Genomic DNA, 16,951 nt, shown 5'->3' on the forward strand with positions numbered 1-16,951 from the left:
ATAAAAATAAATAATAATATAAGTAATAGTATTTCGCTCTTCCATTAATACTTTAATAAATAATAGAAACTTCAAGCCTGCAGTGGCGCCAGCTCTTATTATCATTGAGGATGCGCCGAGATCCATTGCAGTAGCATCTTGAATAGATAGTGATTCTTATCATAAAAGTTTCCTGAAGTGGGTAATCAAGGTTATTCGCTGTTCATCACCTACAGAAAGGTCTTTTTATCACAACCTTTTTTTTGGGTAACAACGATATGTAAATATGATATTATGACAAGGATTCAAATATCTCCACTAGCAAGGGTTGAAAGTGGAATTATTATTCATCCCCTTTGGTACGGGTGCAGGGTAGGAACATTTATACCACGATAAATTCAAGATATTTTCTCATAAAACTTTTAATTCTAGAGATAAATCATAACATTTGGTTAAAACATCTACATACAAATTTCAGAATTCTTAAAAATATAACCAACTCTCAAGCTCTATACCTTTTTTAATAAACATCTCACAAAAAAGTAATGTATAACAAAGTTGTGTCGAATTTTGTGATCTACAATTTCTGATAACACTATCTTTTTGTAAAGTGTGTAAGGATTAAAAAAATTCAGTAATTTTATAATTCAGATTTCGTATAAAATCTTTTAAAAATTATGCGAATTTTGGGCAAGAGAGGGCAGGAGCACTCCATATAAACATTTGACTGCGCAGATATCCCTGCCACTATCCTTACCCCACTACAACGGTAAGGTGTATATAAACAAGAGCACAGCCAAATGGAGATCAGATCCCAGATCCTGCAACTATAAACGATCACCCGAGATCCACGCCTGAATTATAATATTTACCATTGTTCTTTCTACCACCCTTCCAGATTCCGATTCAGCGTATGGTCGAGTATATCACCGTCGCTGTATCAACCCCGCAAATAACAACCCGATTCCATCTAATTGCTTCAACGTATGGTCGAGTCTATCACCGTCGTTGTAGTCCTTCCGCAATCCCATCCCTGGACAACGTATGGTTTGAGTTAATCACTGTCGTTGTAGTGTATCCACCCTTACCGTAATCCATTCCTGTTAGCCCAACGTATGGTCGAGTTTATCACCGTCGTTGAAATTACCATTCTACCAGTACCTCGGTAACCCTGAGAACTCTCCCTTATTCAAACCCCGACCAGAACGTTTACGCTTCACGTAGACCTCCCTTCCTGCACGAGGAAAACATAACCTAAAACCCGCCCTGTATAATTACAATTTAAAGCTTGAGCGAATCATTACCATAGCTCCCAGGCAACACATCATTCATTGTAAATAATCTCATCTCATTTGTAAATAACTTCATCACACTAATTCACCAGATTTCTAGCAACTGCCGTAAACCTACAACCTCCGTTTGACGGTTGACAGCGCAGATCCGGCTGCGTCCACGATAGCGGTGTCCACGAGTCGAGGAGAGAGGATCGAGCGGAGGAGTGAAATACAATTACTGCTCTTGTTAATACATAACAATTATAAATAAACATTGTCATATCCTTGTACTGTACTGTGTCTACGCAACCCGAGTCTACGACTGTCGACTACCCGAAACCCGCTACGTGCCCAAATCATCCACAATACCAGGGGTAAACGTAGCGGGCGTTGCAAGTGAACCTATAAAAAGATATGATTGAAAAACTAAGAAACCAACCAAATTTCAAGGGTTTTGGTGGTGGTACGGGGGAAGCACAAGGTGGAAGGTCGAAAACTTAGATTCTTAACCACCAGATGACTGTCTATGACATGCAAAAGAAATTGGAACTACTTCGCATTTTGCAAGTTAAAACCCTGGACTATACTCAATTATTCAAACTTCTGGAACTAAACCCTAACTTACACGCAACTGCCGTTCACTGTGATTTTGAACTCGCCGCAATTTCAGCGATCAGGGAATGTTTTCCTGGAACCGCGATAGCTGGATGTTTCTTCCATCTTGCCAATAATATGAGGAAACATGTACAGGCGCTGGGGTTGATGCCGGAATATCAGAACGATGAAGAGTTTTCATTGAAGGCTCGAATGGTCACTGCTTTGGCGTTTGTTCCCGTGAAAAGATTGGAGGATGCAGTCGATCAGCTCAGTAATTACCTTCCCAACCAATTGCATCCCCTCTTGGATTGGTTTGAGGACAATTACCTGGGAAGGGCGAACAGGTAAATTGCATAAATACTGAAAACTTTAATAATCATGTTGGTTGGATAACTCTACGAAACATTCCCTTCAGATCAATCCCTCTGGCATTTATAGACCTGTTGACCTTTATTTATCGCATACGCAAGCTTATTAAAATATGTAATCCTCAATTTTCTTCTAACGGCGCAACCATTTTTTAATTTTTTAATGAAGATCGTATAGAATATCCAACCATCATGGATAACTGAAGACATGAGTGGATGAAGGTGATGTGTAACATTTTTTCCGATTTTTGTTTTTTACCATGAATGAAGGTGTTATGTCTATTTACACCCTATATAAGAATGTTCAATAGACGCTTATTGATCAAGATAAACAGAGGATGAAGGCGTTATGTACATCTATAAGTGCCACCATTTATGAATGATAGTGGTAAGGGACCTTATCCCGTTTTTCAACCTAAAAATAGTAACATTTATGGCTCAATGTCACAGATGAAGGTGCTATATGTGTACATAACACCTTCATCCAGAGAATAACACTGTTAAGGATACTGATGATATACACATTAGGGTGGAGTGAAATTCTAAAAAAAATATTTTATTTTAATGCCAAATTTCTAATAGTGGGGAAAAGTTGTGTATATGTGACTTTAATTTACTGTAAAAATTATAGGATTTTGGGATGTTATCTTCAGGGTCCCCAGGCGCCTTAAATATTTTAATGGAAGTAAGCATATCAAACCGTAATGAAATGTAATGTTTAAGTACTATGTATTCTTTTTATTAGTAAATCTTTTATTTTTACCAATAAGTGTTCGTATTTCATAGTACAAATAACAATATTTGCTTTTCATGACTGTTCTACTGCACATTATAATCAGCTTTCGTGTTAAAACATGGCATAATTTTTCTTGATTCCAACGAAGCTGCTATGAATCCATCTCTTGAGTCTGATCCGCACACTTTTTCCGATGCCTCTGTAACCATCTTCACACACCTCTCTACAGCCTGTGAATGACATGGGAATTTTGGGAAAGTCATTTCTTCAAAATTAGATTTGATCGATTCTATTATTTCTTCATCTGAGTAACACCGTAGTACGGGAGGTTCTGTCACTTTAACATTTTGCCAATAAATCATTTCAACATAGTCATTTGCTTGGAAATTTAGAGGTGGTATAATATATTCACGGACACCGACTCTTGCTTCCTTTCTTGCCTTCAAAACCCGACGCAATCCCAGTTCCCTAATATGGGGACGATTGTCTGTAATCATTGATAGCAGTACATTCTCAGGATGGCTTGCGTAAGCGTTTCTCTGTATAACTGGGTCAATAATTTCCTTCAATTCATCAGACAGATATCTTGAAAGTTGAATTAACTGACATAGGTGCCGAGATCCATCTTTACACGATGGATACCGTTTTATGAGAAACCACATCGGGGCATACACTTTTACTACAAATGTTGCAATGGTTTTTAGCTCGAATGTTGGATTATAGGTTGCTATATAAAGCCGTAGAACTCTGTTGGCTGTAGTTAACCACCTTGAATGAGATAACTTCCCTGGTTGCCTATTTATAAAGTCCGATGGGCATATGCCCGTCGATACCGCTTTCCATATTTCCAGTAAGTACCTTTGGTCTGCACTAAGATCAGATGGAATATCAGATGGTATATCAACTGAGATTGCTTCAAACCGAACGACACCTTTTTGTTCACAATTACTGAGAGCCTTCCCAATTGGCCCAGAAAATGCACTAGGTCCACTTGTAACGCCATCTAAACGCTGCAGTAAATGTCGTAATGGTAATTCATTAATATGCAAAAGGCACACAAGCCACTGAAGTGATCTACCACAGTGCATTTCTAACAAATGCATAATTCCTCCCTTTCTTCCTGTATTTACAACAGTTCCATCGCATCCTATTACAGAAAGATGCTCTGTGGAAATGTTTTTATTTCTAAGGAAATCTACGATACTTCTGTGGATACTTTGAGATGAACCGCTTGTAGGAGTACAGTGTCCAATAAAAGTAGAATCAGGCTCACTTACTAGAGATATATGTTCTTCCACGATAGTTCTTTTATAGTACTTGTTCCCTTTCTTTTCATTGACAATGGTCCTATCTTTTCGTCCGTCAAAAAATAACCCAATTAGTCCCTTCTCACGGTCTCGTAAAGCAAACTGCCTTTGTTGTACTCTTTCCCTTCGAAGTTTGCTCCTATCGATAACACTATGTGAATCTCTTTTTGATATGAGGCCAGCATCATGAAGCACAGCCGTTGCTACAGCGGCAGCTGCTCTGTCAGATAAACCATACCGATCAGAAACTTTTGCCAAGTTCGGAAGGCGAAGACGCATTTGTTTTGGAGCGACACGATCTTGAGACAGTTTAGCTTTAGAAGTTGAAGCTGAAACTTTATCGGGAGTCCCACAGTATTCATCTTCACTGGATGTATTTTCCACTGTAATGGATCCTACAGGATCTTCTAGTAACTTTGATGTGCTAGCAATGGCGGATGAGGAGGAACCAGCGCGAACTATCCTATTCTCTTCCAGTACGTTTCTTTCGCATCGTTTCTGTAGTTTTGCAGTTTCTCGTTGATCCACGTTTCCTATGCACATTTTCCGGTGGCAACGTTGATCGTCGAGGAACTCGCGTTCTTTAGCAGGAATTTTTTTAGATTTCACACACATACAGTTGTCACTAGCGCACTTGCAGGATGCTATATCAAACAGTTTTTTTCTACATTCTATCAGAAAATTCGATAATTTCTCCTGATAATTTTTCTCGTTTTGACGTCCCTTAAATGGTTTCAAAAGTTTAAGATATTTGTCATTGTGTGCTCGTATCAGCTGTAAAACTCGCGTATGAGACACTGTTGGAATTGATGCCTTTTTCCATATTTCTTCCAGCTTTGCTGCAACTGATTCACTTATCTCAGATACAGTCGGATCTTTAGATCCTTTAGAAGGCTTTAAAACTGATCTTGTAAACAAATAAAATTTTGCTACATCTTCGTAAGTCGGTAAAACAAGTTCGTTTAAAGTTTGTGGTGCTCCGAATATAGGACACTTCACCTGTTGTCTCGTTTTAGGTGGATTATTTGGCAACATTTTTAATATCTCTACACAAAAAAAACAGTCACAAGCAACAAGCACGTTTCACGAAATTATTCAAAATGCAACAACATTACACGACGTCTTGTATTGAACTACACTAATACATCGGATTTGTGGGCAGTTCCGTGATTGTCACATGGTTGTCACGTGATTGCTGCCTGAAAGAGAACTATTGTAGACTATTTATAACCACATACAATAAGAAAATGAAGATTAGGATGGAAAACGTTAAAATAGAAGCACTCATTAGTCATTATCCCTCGACTCAATATTACGAAACATTTATGGGCGCCGGGGACCCTCTTGACATTGTCGAAAATACAATTTCTTTTTTTTAAATTACAAAGCATACAAGTACGCAAGTTTCTGCCGCTATTAGAATGTAATCATAAAAAACTCATTTTTTCACTCCACCCTAATACACATACCACCTTCGTCCACTGTTGTAATGTGAATATGCACTTTTGCACTTTTCTATATTTTTAATTAACATCATTTCAGTCTCGTGTGTCTCGTTGTAATGTTGTGCAATAGATGTGTATTCCATTTTATATAGTCATATTGTATATTTTATATAAATCTATTAAGTGATCATGTCAAGAGCAAGAAAATTGGTGGAGGCGGCCTTAAAAACATTTAATGACAATGCGATTTACGAAAGGGATTCTGAAAATCAGAGTCATAACCTCAGACATGAAATCCATGGTGTGTGATATTTAGATAGATATTTTCTTATAGCAGTGGTGTATTAAAAATACGATCACAAGATCATAGCGTGTCACTTCAGTCATAGATCTAATCAATAATCTTTATGACTAAAATTTTACTTTTTCTTGTAGATCGCAGTGAGTGTTTAGGTGTGGAAATCCAGAATGCACCTGATAAAGAACTACTATCAGTTGGTATGACACTAGACGCACTTGAGCCTTTAATCCAACCTTCACGATATGTAGCATGTGCTTCTTTTAACCTAATCGACGCCGACGGACCAAACTTTGTCTCAGAAACTATCAGTTCAAACGCTATTAGTACTACAAATTGTGATGAATGTGACAGAGATAGTTCAGGTACTGTGGGATGTTCAAACCATGGTGAACCGAACACTTGTATTAATAATGAAAAACGTTACACTGTTCTTCAGAATGTCTCATATACACCTCCAGATTATCACGAGGATGTGGAAGAATTTTCCGACTTTTCTTCAGGTAGCGATGAAAATTACATACCAGACAGCAACCATTCAGGCACAAGCTTAGAAGATACTGCCCGTGTCATAAGCAATCCGGGTGTAGCGATTGATGAAGAGGGTAAAATTCAAGAAGATGTACAAAATATCGAATCAGAAGTTCAAGAACCTTTACAAAAACGTAAAATCTTCCCCTCCAAAGAAAACAAATCCAAGAAAGCGCCCTAGGAATGAAAAAACCTGGAATGAAAGGCAGCATCGATGGCTAGAGAGAAGGGCGAAGAATATCAGTCTTATAAAAATGTCACCGTAGAGAAGAAGTCTATACTAGAAGGATCATTATGTCATCAGAAATGCAGACTTGATTGTTCCAGCAAGTTTAACGCTGAAAGTAGAAGAAAAATTCTTAAAGATTATTATTCGCTGGACGTCAACAGCAAAAACGCCTTACTTTTTAAAAGCGTAACCACCCGACCGGTGGAAAGACAACGTGTAAACGCAAAGAAGCACAAGACGGCAACGTATAAGTACTTTGTTACTTATGGTGGTATTACTCAGTGGCGGCTCGTGATCTCTAAAGTTGGTGAATCACACATCATTTTTTAGTCTCCTACAACCCCACCCCTCCCGATGACCTCCACCATTAATTATTATTTGTTCTCGGGGTGGTCCCATTCGGTTCCTGCACCGCGACCTTTTGGTCTATTGTGCTCCCCAGTATTCTCTACCCCTCAAGAATACCTGTATCTTTGATAAAGTCCAGGATTTTGGTAGGGTGGATCTTCGCTACCTCTTCTTGTGTAACCTTCTCGTTTCCAAGTAGGCGTTCTCTTGCCTTTGTGTATGCTTCACATAGGCAGATAACGTGGTGTGGTGTTTCACTTTCCTCACCACAGCCCCTGCATAGAGGGCTGTCAGTCAGTCCCATGTTGTGCAGGTGCTTGTTCAAACAACAATGGCCTGTGGCCATCTCTGTTGCAAGTTTGATCTTCATCCTACTTAACTTTAAGATGGATGATGCTAGTCCCTCGTTTGGGGTTTCCAGAAAGATCTTGGAGTGACTCTGTCCCGGAATTTCCGACCAATGTCTGCAATGCTCTTTTGTGAGTTTCGCTTGTATCTCCTTTTTGGCTGTGTTATATGTAATCCCACAGGCCGGTTCGGGTCCTACGAGTGGTATCGCGCTTGCCGCTCTCGCAAGTTCGTCAGCGACCTGGTTACCTGCGATTCCCGCCCAGGTGCCCACACTAGCGTTACTGTATTAAGTCTGCCTAGTGCGTTTAGCACTTCAGTGCATTCAAGGACTAGTCCTGAATCTACTACATATGAGTTTAATGCTGCAATCGCTGCTTTGCTGTCTGTAACTATAAAGATTTTCTTTCTGTTAAAGTTCTCTTTTAATAGTCGAGAAGCTGCAGTCAAGATTGCATATACTTCAGCCTGAAGCACGGTTGCTTTTTGTCCTAGGCTTACAGAGATTCTGCAGCCCTGTCCATTGCTTCCGTACACTCCACAGCCAGTGCCCTCCTTAGTTTTCGAGCCATCCGTGTAATACACGATTCCATTCAGTTTTATCTTACTGGAATTGTCCTCCCAGTCGGATCGAGTGGGGATTGCCGTCTTAAACAGTTTTGTGAGACAAACTGTTTTGGTTATTCTCTCGGATATCATACCGAGGGTTTTATGCCTGGAGATTTCATCAAAGATGAGCGAGTGTCCCACCCTTGACGATCTCTCCTCGCCATTGACTCTCAGCCGGTATGCCCCTCTGAGCGCCTCCGCCCTAATTACTAGGTGTAGTGGCGGTAAGTTCAAGAGAGTCTCCATAGCTGCAGTAGGGGTCGTTCTCATTGCCCCCGTAATTCCAAGGCAAGCTCTGCGCTGCACCTTGGTAAGTTCCTGTATGTTCTTCTGGGTGAAGGTCTTATGCCACCACACCAGTGACGCATACGTAATGACTGGTTTAATCATTTTAGTGTATATCCAGTGGGTCATCTTTGGCGATAGGCCCCACTTGCTTCCGAACGCTCGCCTACAGGCCCACAGGGACTTTGTGGCTTTGTTCGCTATTTTCTCCAGATGTGATTTGAAGGTAAGCCCTTGGTCTAACGTGACGCCCAAGTATTTCCCTTCTCTCACTAACTGTAGCTTGGTGCCGTACATTGCTATATCCTTTAGCTTTGTCGGCCCTTTTCTACGTGAGAAGAGAATGAGGTTTGTTTTTGTTGGATTAACAGACAAGCCCTCTTCTCTACACCACTTTTCCACCAGAGTCAAAGCTCCCTGCATCACTGCTGACACGGTCTCCTCAAATCTTCCGCGTACCACAATCACTATGTCATCGGCATATGCAACTGTAGTATATCCTGCCTCACTTAATCTCCTCAGAAGTCCGTCCACCACTAAACACCACAGCAGAGGAGAAAGGACTCCCCCCTGCGGGCATCCTCGTGCGGCCCGGACCACTACCGAGTCGTTGTTAAGTGAGGCTGTAATGTTCCTATGTTTTAGCATGGTATGTATCCATCTACTAATGGTAGTGTGTACTCCCTTGCTTTCTATAGCCATGTTGAGCGATTCTAGAGTGGTGTTATCAAACGCCCCCTCTATATCTAAAAACGCCCCTAGAGCCACCTCATTACTAGCTATCGCTCTTTCAGCTGCGTCCACAACTCTGTGGATAGCCAGTTCACAGGATTTTCCTGGTTGATAGGCACATTGGTGTTTGCTAATGGGTTCGGACCCCAGTACCTCATCCCTTATGTGTCTGTCAATAAGTTTCTCTAACAACTTTAGGAGAAATGACGTTAGACTGATGGGTCTAAACGACTTAGCCTGGGCGTAGGAGTCTCGCCCAGGTTTGGGTATGAATACGACTTTTACATCCCTCCACGCCATAGGTATGTATCCTAGGGCAATACTTGCCCTTAGTAAAATACATAGTGTGGAGGCTATCAGGTCGAGACCTTGTTGTAGTAGAGCAGGGAAAATTCCATCCATGCCTGGGGATTTGTACGGATGGAACGTCCTCACTGCCCACCTAACTTTGGTTAGGTTCACTATTTGACGAGCCAGGGCCCAATCTCCTCTGTTCCCTCTGCAAAGTGGTTCCAGAGCATTTGGTTCACACACGTCATTTTTAACGAGGGTCTTTGATCCCGGAAAGTGTGATTGAAGCAAAAGCTCCAGGGTCTCCTTTGCGGTCTCGGTATAGCCCCCCTCTATTTTGCTCAAGGAACCGATTCTACCCTCTGTTCCTTTTTGTAGAGCTCTTTGGAGTCTGGCACTTTCTGGAATTTGTTCAATTTCCTCACAGTACCTCCTCCACGAGTCACGTTTTGCCTTTCTTATGGCCTTATTGTATTCGGTGAGTGTGGTTCTGTATGAACCCCATTCCCCCGTGTATTTTGCTTTGTTAAAAAGCTTCCTTGTCTGTGCCCGCAATCGAGAGAGTCCCTCATGCCACCAGGGCACTTTGTTTGAGGTTCTCCTTTCTTTTGTGGGACAGCTTGCCTCATAGGCACCTTTGATGGCCATGCGAAGGTTTGATTCCATGACCTCCAATTCCGCCGAGTTACTGACTCCTGCAGGACAGTTCTCGAGATTGACCTTTAGGTTCTCTCTATAGAGGTCCCAGTCGGTTCTTCTCGGATTTCTATATACGGATACAGCCGTTTCGTTAGATTCAATGTCAAAACGAATATATCTATGGTCGGAGAGCGATGGCTCTTCCGACACATGCCATTTGTGTACTGAGCTGCAAGCAGCAACAGTTCCAAATGTTATGTCAATTACCTGCCTCCGCCGACTGTTGACGAAGGTTGGCTCATTGCCTACATTAGCTACCTCTAAATTATTATTAATAATATAATCTAGGAGAGACTCACCTCTTCTGTTGACGTCAGTACTGCCCCACACAGTGTGGTGCGCATTGGCATCACATCCGAGAAGTAGCTGCCTGCCTTTACGCTGGCAGTGTTCCACCAGTTTGCAGACTTCTATTGTTGGTGGTGGACTAGGTTGATCGTAAGGGAGGTATGCGGATCCGAGCACAAGCCCTCTCTCGCTCCCATCCCTTTCCACTGCCAGCATTACTGCCACCAGGTCTCTGCAACAGAGTTCCCAGAGTGGCAGTAATTTAACGCTATCCCTAGCTAAGATGCACGATCTGGGATTGATTTCGTTTGGCTCAGTAATGAGCCGCGCTCCTTTCAGTCCCAGACCTCGTATTTGCCCTTTGTAGGTCCAAGGTTCTTGTACTAGGGCTACATCAATTTGATGTTTATTCATGTATGCACAGAGGGTGGCAGATGCCGCCCTGCTGTGATGCAGATTAATTTGTGCTAGTCTTACCATAAAGAGAAGAGTAAGACCGAACCTACCTAATGAAGTGCGGTGGTTGGCGCAGTTGGTTGAGGTTCTTCTGAGAGCCCCTCACCTGCTGCTGCCTCTTCGCACTCCATTCGTGTCACCTCCTCTTCTTCCACCTTCGTCTTGGAGAGGAGTTTGAACGTCACCCTAGTGAAGTTCACATAGGGCCGATGGTTGCACGTGGCCCCCATCTTCTCCCAGGAAGTTTGGTCCATAAGGACAATCAAAGTTTGTCCCTTGGGATCCTCCTTCCTGTCAACCACGCGCCAATTGCTGGTTGTCACACCAGCATTCTGGATCTCGATCCTTTTCAGGATCTTCTCCGGTTCAACTTGAGCCCCGGGGATCCAGACGTGAGCCCTAATCGGTTTTGGGAGGTTCTTGGCTTCGACGAATCGAAGTTTCGCACCCTCCCACGGAGCTACACTCCCTAGCTCCGACCTCAGCCAGTCCACCGATGCCTGGTCTGCGCACGTTATCAACAGCGCTCCCCCTCGGTGGCGACACTCTGTGAATTTGGGCGAAACCGCCCCAACGGCCAAAGCGTCAACTCGGTCAAGGATCCAGGTCTGTAGTCGCCCTGTCTCCTCCTCCGACAGCGTTCCCTCCAGGTCTTCATGGACGAAAGCCATTCTGAAGCCTGTTGCTGCTTCCCTAAAAGTTCTGGTGTCCTTTACGGTCCCAGTTTTAACTTTTTTGGAGGCACCTCCTTTTGGAGTGCTGCCCTCAGACCGGTGTCGCTTTTGCGTCCCAGTCTTTGGATGACCTCCACCATACTTTTTTGTTTGAAAATTATGTGAGAATCTAAAATTAAAAAAAACACACAATTTTATTTTTTAAAATCAAGGTCAATTCTCCGGTCTTTCAAGTTAGCAAACTTGTTTATAATATCGTTATAAAATGGTTCATTCACTAATAGTTCGTTAAGTAATTCTTTTTCGATTGAAAGTTTTGCCAAGTTTGAAAGTCTTTCTTCAGAAATTTTGTTACGAAGATAAGTTTTAATTCTACGTAAGCACGAAAAACTGCGTTCCACAGAAACACTTGTAGAGGGTATAGCAAATATTAAAGAAAAAAGTTTATAAGCTTCTTTAAATACGTCCTTATCTGCACTCACACGTTTTAAAAATTGAGTTACATCTGTGAGTCGGTACTCGTCACTAGCATAAATTAATTGCAATTCACTTTTGAGTCTCTGGAGTTGAAAGTCAGAAAAAAAGTTGGGATAACTCTCCTTTAAATTTTGTAAGGCCTCCGTTGGAAATTTTTCTGAATAGTTCGAGAAATTTGAAATATCCATTAAAGTTACAAATTTTACTCTATGTAAGTCGGCGAATCGAGTGCTAATTTGCATTGAGACTATATCCAAAACTTCAAAGTATAACAATTTATATTTTTCGAAAGCCTGATCCTTTGTAAGGGTGATTCGAACGCGTCCTTGGCGATGAGTAGTTGGAAGAATTGTTCTTGCTTCAGCCAATACAAACAGTTGCTTAAAAGATAGTTCGCATCTTTTATCGTTTAGGAGTTTTTGAGTTTGAAAAATTTTTGAGGTGCAATAGTTAATGTCTAGTGATTTTTTTTGCAACACATCAAAAAGAATATCTGTGTAACTAAAAATGTCGTTAAAAATAACACACAGTATTGTAAACTCAAAGTCATTAAATTCTTTTAGAAATCCTGCACTTTGTCGAATTGAATTCTGGTCAGAATTTGGATCGTTTATAATTTGGACGAACACTTCTTTCAAAGACTCCCATTCATTACATATTGTAGCTAAAATCTTTGAATTGGAGGTCCATCGTGTAGCAACAGCTGTAGGTATCCGTACCCCAACGATTGTATCAGCTACGTGAGTACGTTTTGCAGAATGATGAAAAAAAGCAGGTAAACCGCTTACTGTAGCAAAAAAAATTCTGCAATTCGAAATAGTTTTACAACTTTGTTCCAACACTAAATTTAATCGATGCGCTAGACAATGGACAAACACCGCTTGCGGAACTATTTCTTTAATTTTCGCCTGAAGCCCGTTTAAATGTCCGGCCATCACACTAGCCCCATCGTAGCACTGAGCAACAAGCTTTTTTTTGTAGTCATACTTTTCCATTACACTTGTCACGAGATTAAATAAATAATCAGCACTTCGATCAGAGCTCACGTCGTAAAATCCTATAAAGCGTTCCTTAACCATGTCCATATGCACGTATCTAATAATAATGCTACACTGTGATTTTTGACCGATGTCTGTAGAATCATCCACTTGTATAGAAAAGAAATTGCATGATTTAATTTCATTTTCGATACGTTCGTCAATGTATTCAGAAATGCAATTGATTAACTCGTTTTGAATTATTTTGGAATTTCCTTTAAACACTGGAGCTATTTTTTTATAATGTTCTTGAATATTTGCCGGACTAACGGATATTAGAGTTTCTAAAAGTTCCTTAAAGTTTCCGCGGTTACTTGAGGATTCATCTTCACGATGGCCCCTGAAAGCTAATTCTTGTTTTCCGAAAAAAAGTACAGCGCGAATAGGTAACTCCATAAAACTTCTATTTAGTCGAACATTTTCATTAAATTGTTGAATATACATTCGCGAATTTTCTTTAATAGCATCTTGTATGGTGCTTATATTTGATTTTAATTTCTTAAAACCCAAGGTAGAACGTAAGTGCTCTGCAGACGATTCGTGTTTATGTAGAGAACGGCTTACATTACCAAAATCGCCAAAACCAGAGGAATTCCATACGTTTGCTTTACAACTAATAATTAAACATGGCAGACAAAAAAGTTTCTTAAGATAATAACTTCCACATAACCACATAAATTGGGAATACCAAGAAGTTTGAAATTTTCTAACACAAACGCGTTCTTTCCATTTCGACACTTTATTAACGTCTAATTTGGGGGTCGGTTTATCACAATTTAAAAAATCTTTCTGGTCATTTTCTGTCCACCTCGAAAAAGGAGTTTCTAACAATATACACACAGGATCGTAAATGGGCAATGATTCCATTCTTATAATCAAATCAGCACAGATTATAGAATGTATGTAATCATAATCACTTCACTCGTAAGTAAATCAAAACTACGGAATTAATTTAATTAATCAAACGTTTCCGCGCCGCGTTCCAATTGCAATTGCAAGCCTACTTTACGCCGCCTTGCTTACGGGGATAGCATACACATTACACAGAATCACAGTATTCCGTTGATGCACCTGATACGTCATAGGATATACGTGTCGTTACCATGACAACCCTCGTAAACAAGCGGTACGGAATGAATCACGGCAGTCAAGGCCGGTATTGTGCTTCTCTTCGAGTGAAAACTAACATTAGACGCACGCAGCTTAAGTATGTTGTGTTGGTTGCGCTCTATTCAGGGGCTTGTTTCGTATATTGGGCTTTGAATACAGAATAAGTAAACATTTCTGTGCTAATAAATATTGCTTAAACAACATGAAAAAAATTAGATTTGAGGTGAATCAGTGATTCACTTGATTCATGCCACCAGCCGCCACTGGTATTACTACGGATGTATGTAAACTGGGTTTATGTGGTTTGTACAGAATTGGGAGAAAGAAAGTGGATATCATTATAAGCTGGATCAAAAGTGGTGCTTCTGCACCACCACCTGATCGTAGAGGTCGACATGCGAGTAGACCTCACAAAATATGTGATGCAGTGTTAAATAAAATTAAACAACATATCTCAAGCTTTCCTGCGGAGCAATCACATTATTCGCGCAACAAAAATGCGTATAAGTTGTACTTGTCACCATTACTAAACCTTACAAAGATGTATAACCTGTATCTTGAGATGTGTGAAGAGGAGAAGTTGCCCAACAACTTCAAGATAAAGAAGGCCACTTATAATAAGATTTTTGTCACACAGTTCAACTTGTCGTTTGGGTATCCCAGAAGCGACACCTGCTCTACGTGTGATGCTGGAGAGTCTAATGAAGAGCACATATCAAACTACCATGCAGCTGTTGAAGCCATGGCGACTGATAGAAAGAAACTATCTACCAACAATAATATACTCTACATCACGCTGGACCTACAACAAACGATGCCTTTGCCAAAAATTCCTACCTCGAAAGCGTTCTATTTGCGTCAGGTTGGGTTCTATAACCTAGGAATTCACGTGGTAAGCGGAAGCAAAAATAAAGCAGTTTGCTGTACGTGGACAGAAGACGAGGCCAATCGCGGTAGTATTGAGGTTGCAAGCACATTATTACGTTTTGTTCAAGTGAACGACGCTTGTCGTGACAAAGAGCATTTGCTAATTTGGTCAGATTCCTGCGCAGGACAAAACAAAAATTTTAATATGATAACTTTGTACTAATATATCATTTTAAAAGGTTATTTCAAAGTAATTGACCATAAATTCCCTGAGGTGGGCCATTCATACCTCGATTCAGATAGGGACTTTGGCAGAATAGAAAAATTGTTAAGAAAACACGAAACGGTCTCCGTTCCTCTCAAAATAACACCGTCATGGATATGTTCACCCACTTTCGCAAAATAGACGATCTGCAAAACAAATTCAATTTAATAAATAGAAAAAAAGATGTTAATATTTAATATATATTAGGTTAGTTTCAGAGATGGAATAAAATGGATACGTGTAGAGGAGTTTGGCTCATATCTCTTTAAAGAAAATTACGATGAGATGACTTGCGGACGCTCAATGACGATGATCGCACGAATAATTTCGTCGAGGCTTCTCATGTTCGCTTCATTGATGGATTAAGGATGGTACAAAAGGGACGAGACGCAGCGTTGGAACATCTTGTTGCTGGTCATCCACCACCTCAAAAAAAGAGGAAATATCGGGAGGCAGATGCCAGACTTTTGACACTGTTGCGAAGATGGGATAATCAGGACGTTGACATTACACAATATCTTCGCGGAGTTGCTCATAATTATATGTGACAATAAAATATTTACTGATGTGATTGAAATGATTACACCTCCATCTTCACCCAACTTCTATTCCCATTCATAATTAATTTATGAACGCAGCCTCGCCGACCGACTGGCGACGGCGAAATGGGCGGGCTCGATTCTTGTCTGATGGAGACTCTCGCTTGCTAAAAGCTATGCGTCAGAGTTCTGGCTTACCCAACCCCGAAACAGGAAATAAAACGTACGAATGGGAATGGTTTCAAGCAGGGTTCGAAAGAGATCCAGCTTCGATTTCTTTTGTCCAAGATACAGTGCATATCGGCACGAAACTCCGGACACGACTATTAAACAGCCGAATAAAATGACATTTGGATCATTCATCGTATCTTCAGCTCATTTTAAACACCAGATACTGCATAGCACCAAAGACGAGCATATGTTGACACAGTCAGACTTAAAATTGGAGGACAAAATGAATTTTCGAGCTGCGGAGAAAATTTTTTCGCTGGCTGTGATCGACTTAATGGAAAAAGTACCTAACGGCCAGGGTACACATGCTTTTGTGAAGGTAATGCGCCAGGCCTTAGACTCATACTTAGACCCCAATTTAGACAGAGCAAGCCGAATTTTTAATATTTGGAGTAGTGTATTTTTCCTGCGTATTTGGCGGAAGTGGTTGGTCACAAATAATTATAAAATCGGAGAGAGCTTTATTTCGACCAATTGCTATGTATATCTGAAACTGAATGCAAATGTGCTCATTAATATTATTGTCAACTTTCGAGAAAATCCCGACTTGAACAGCAGCATGTTTTTACCTTCGCTCTTTAGCAGCCAAAGCTGCGGGCAGAAAAAAAGGGGACCCCGCCCACAACAGCATCGACAGTCAAGACTCGAGTGAAGAAAGTCGGCAGAAGCCCAAATAAAAGGCGGAAGACAGGAAAGAGGAATAGGAATACAAATGTGGTATCTTCATCCTCAGAATCGACATGTCAAGTAGTTTGCGATGACAGTACCGATCTCAGTAGCGATAGAGAAAGTTTTTCTGAAATCGAGGACGAAACAGATACAAATGGTATCTTGGCCATGTTACAATTACTCGTCAGGAAGGAAAACAAAATGAAACAGTTGAGATCAAGTTTCTGAAGAGATCGAGAAAGAACAAGTTGGAGTTCTTCTG

General features: G+C 40.8%; 1 protein-coding gene and 1 long non-coding RNA gene across 3 annotated transcripts; both read right to left on the bottom strand.

Annotated features, from left to right (window-relative positions):
• Positions 1 to 511: 511 nt before the first annotated feature.
• LOC116159029 lies at positions 512 to 2,124 on the bottom strand. Of its 2 annotated transcripts, none has more exons than XR_004142883.1 (5): positions 1,879 to 2,124; positions 1,284 to 1,655; positions 1,068 to 1,233; positions 852 to 1,012; positions 512 to 800 (listed from the first exon to the last, which is right to left on the bottom strand). It is a non-coding gene; the product is annotated as an uncharacterized LOC116159029 (long non-coding RNA). The 2 variants fall into 2 exon arrangements; XR_004142882.1 differs by having other exon boundaries at positions 513 to 806; positions 1,879 to 2,122.
• An 8,746-nt stretch (positions 2,125 to 10,870) lies between these two features.
• LOC116160842 lies at positions 10,871 to 11,491 on the bottom strand. Its single transcript, XM_031473976.1, has one exon. It carries the CDS (start codon positions 11,489 to 11,491, stop codon positions 10,871 to 10,873), a length of 621 nt encoding a protein of 206 aa, XP_031329836.1.
• Between the last annotated feature and the right edge of the window lie 5,460 nt (positions 11,492 to 16,951).

This window comes from Photinus pyralis, unplaced genomic scaffold, assembly GCF_008802855.1.
Source record: "Photinus pyralis isolate 1611_PpyrPB1 unplaced genomic scaffold, Ppyr1.3 Ppyr1.4_LG1, whole genome shotgun sequence".
Lineage (NCBI taxonomy): Eukaryota > Metazoa > Arthropoda > Insecta > Coleoptera > Lampyridae > Photinus > Photinus pyralis.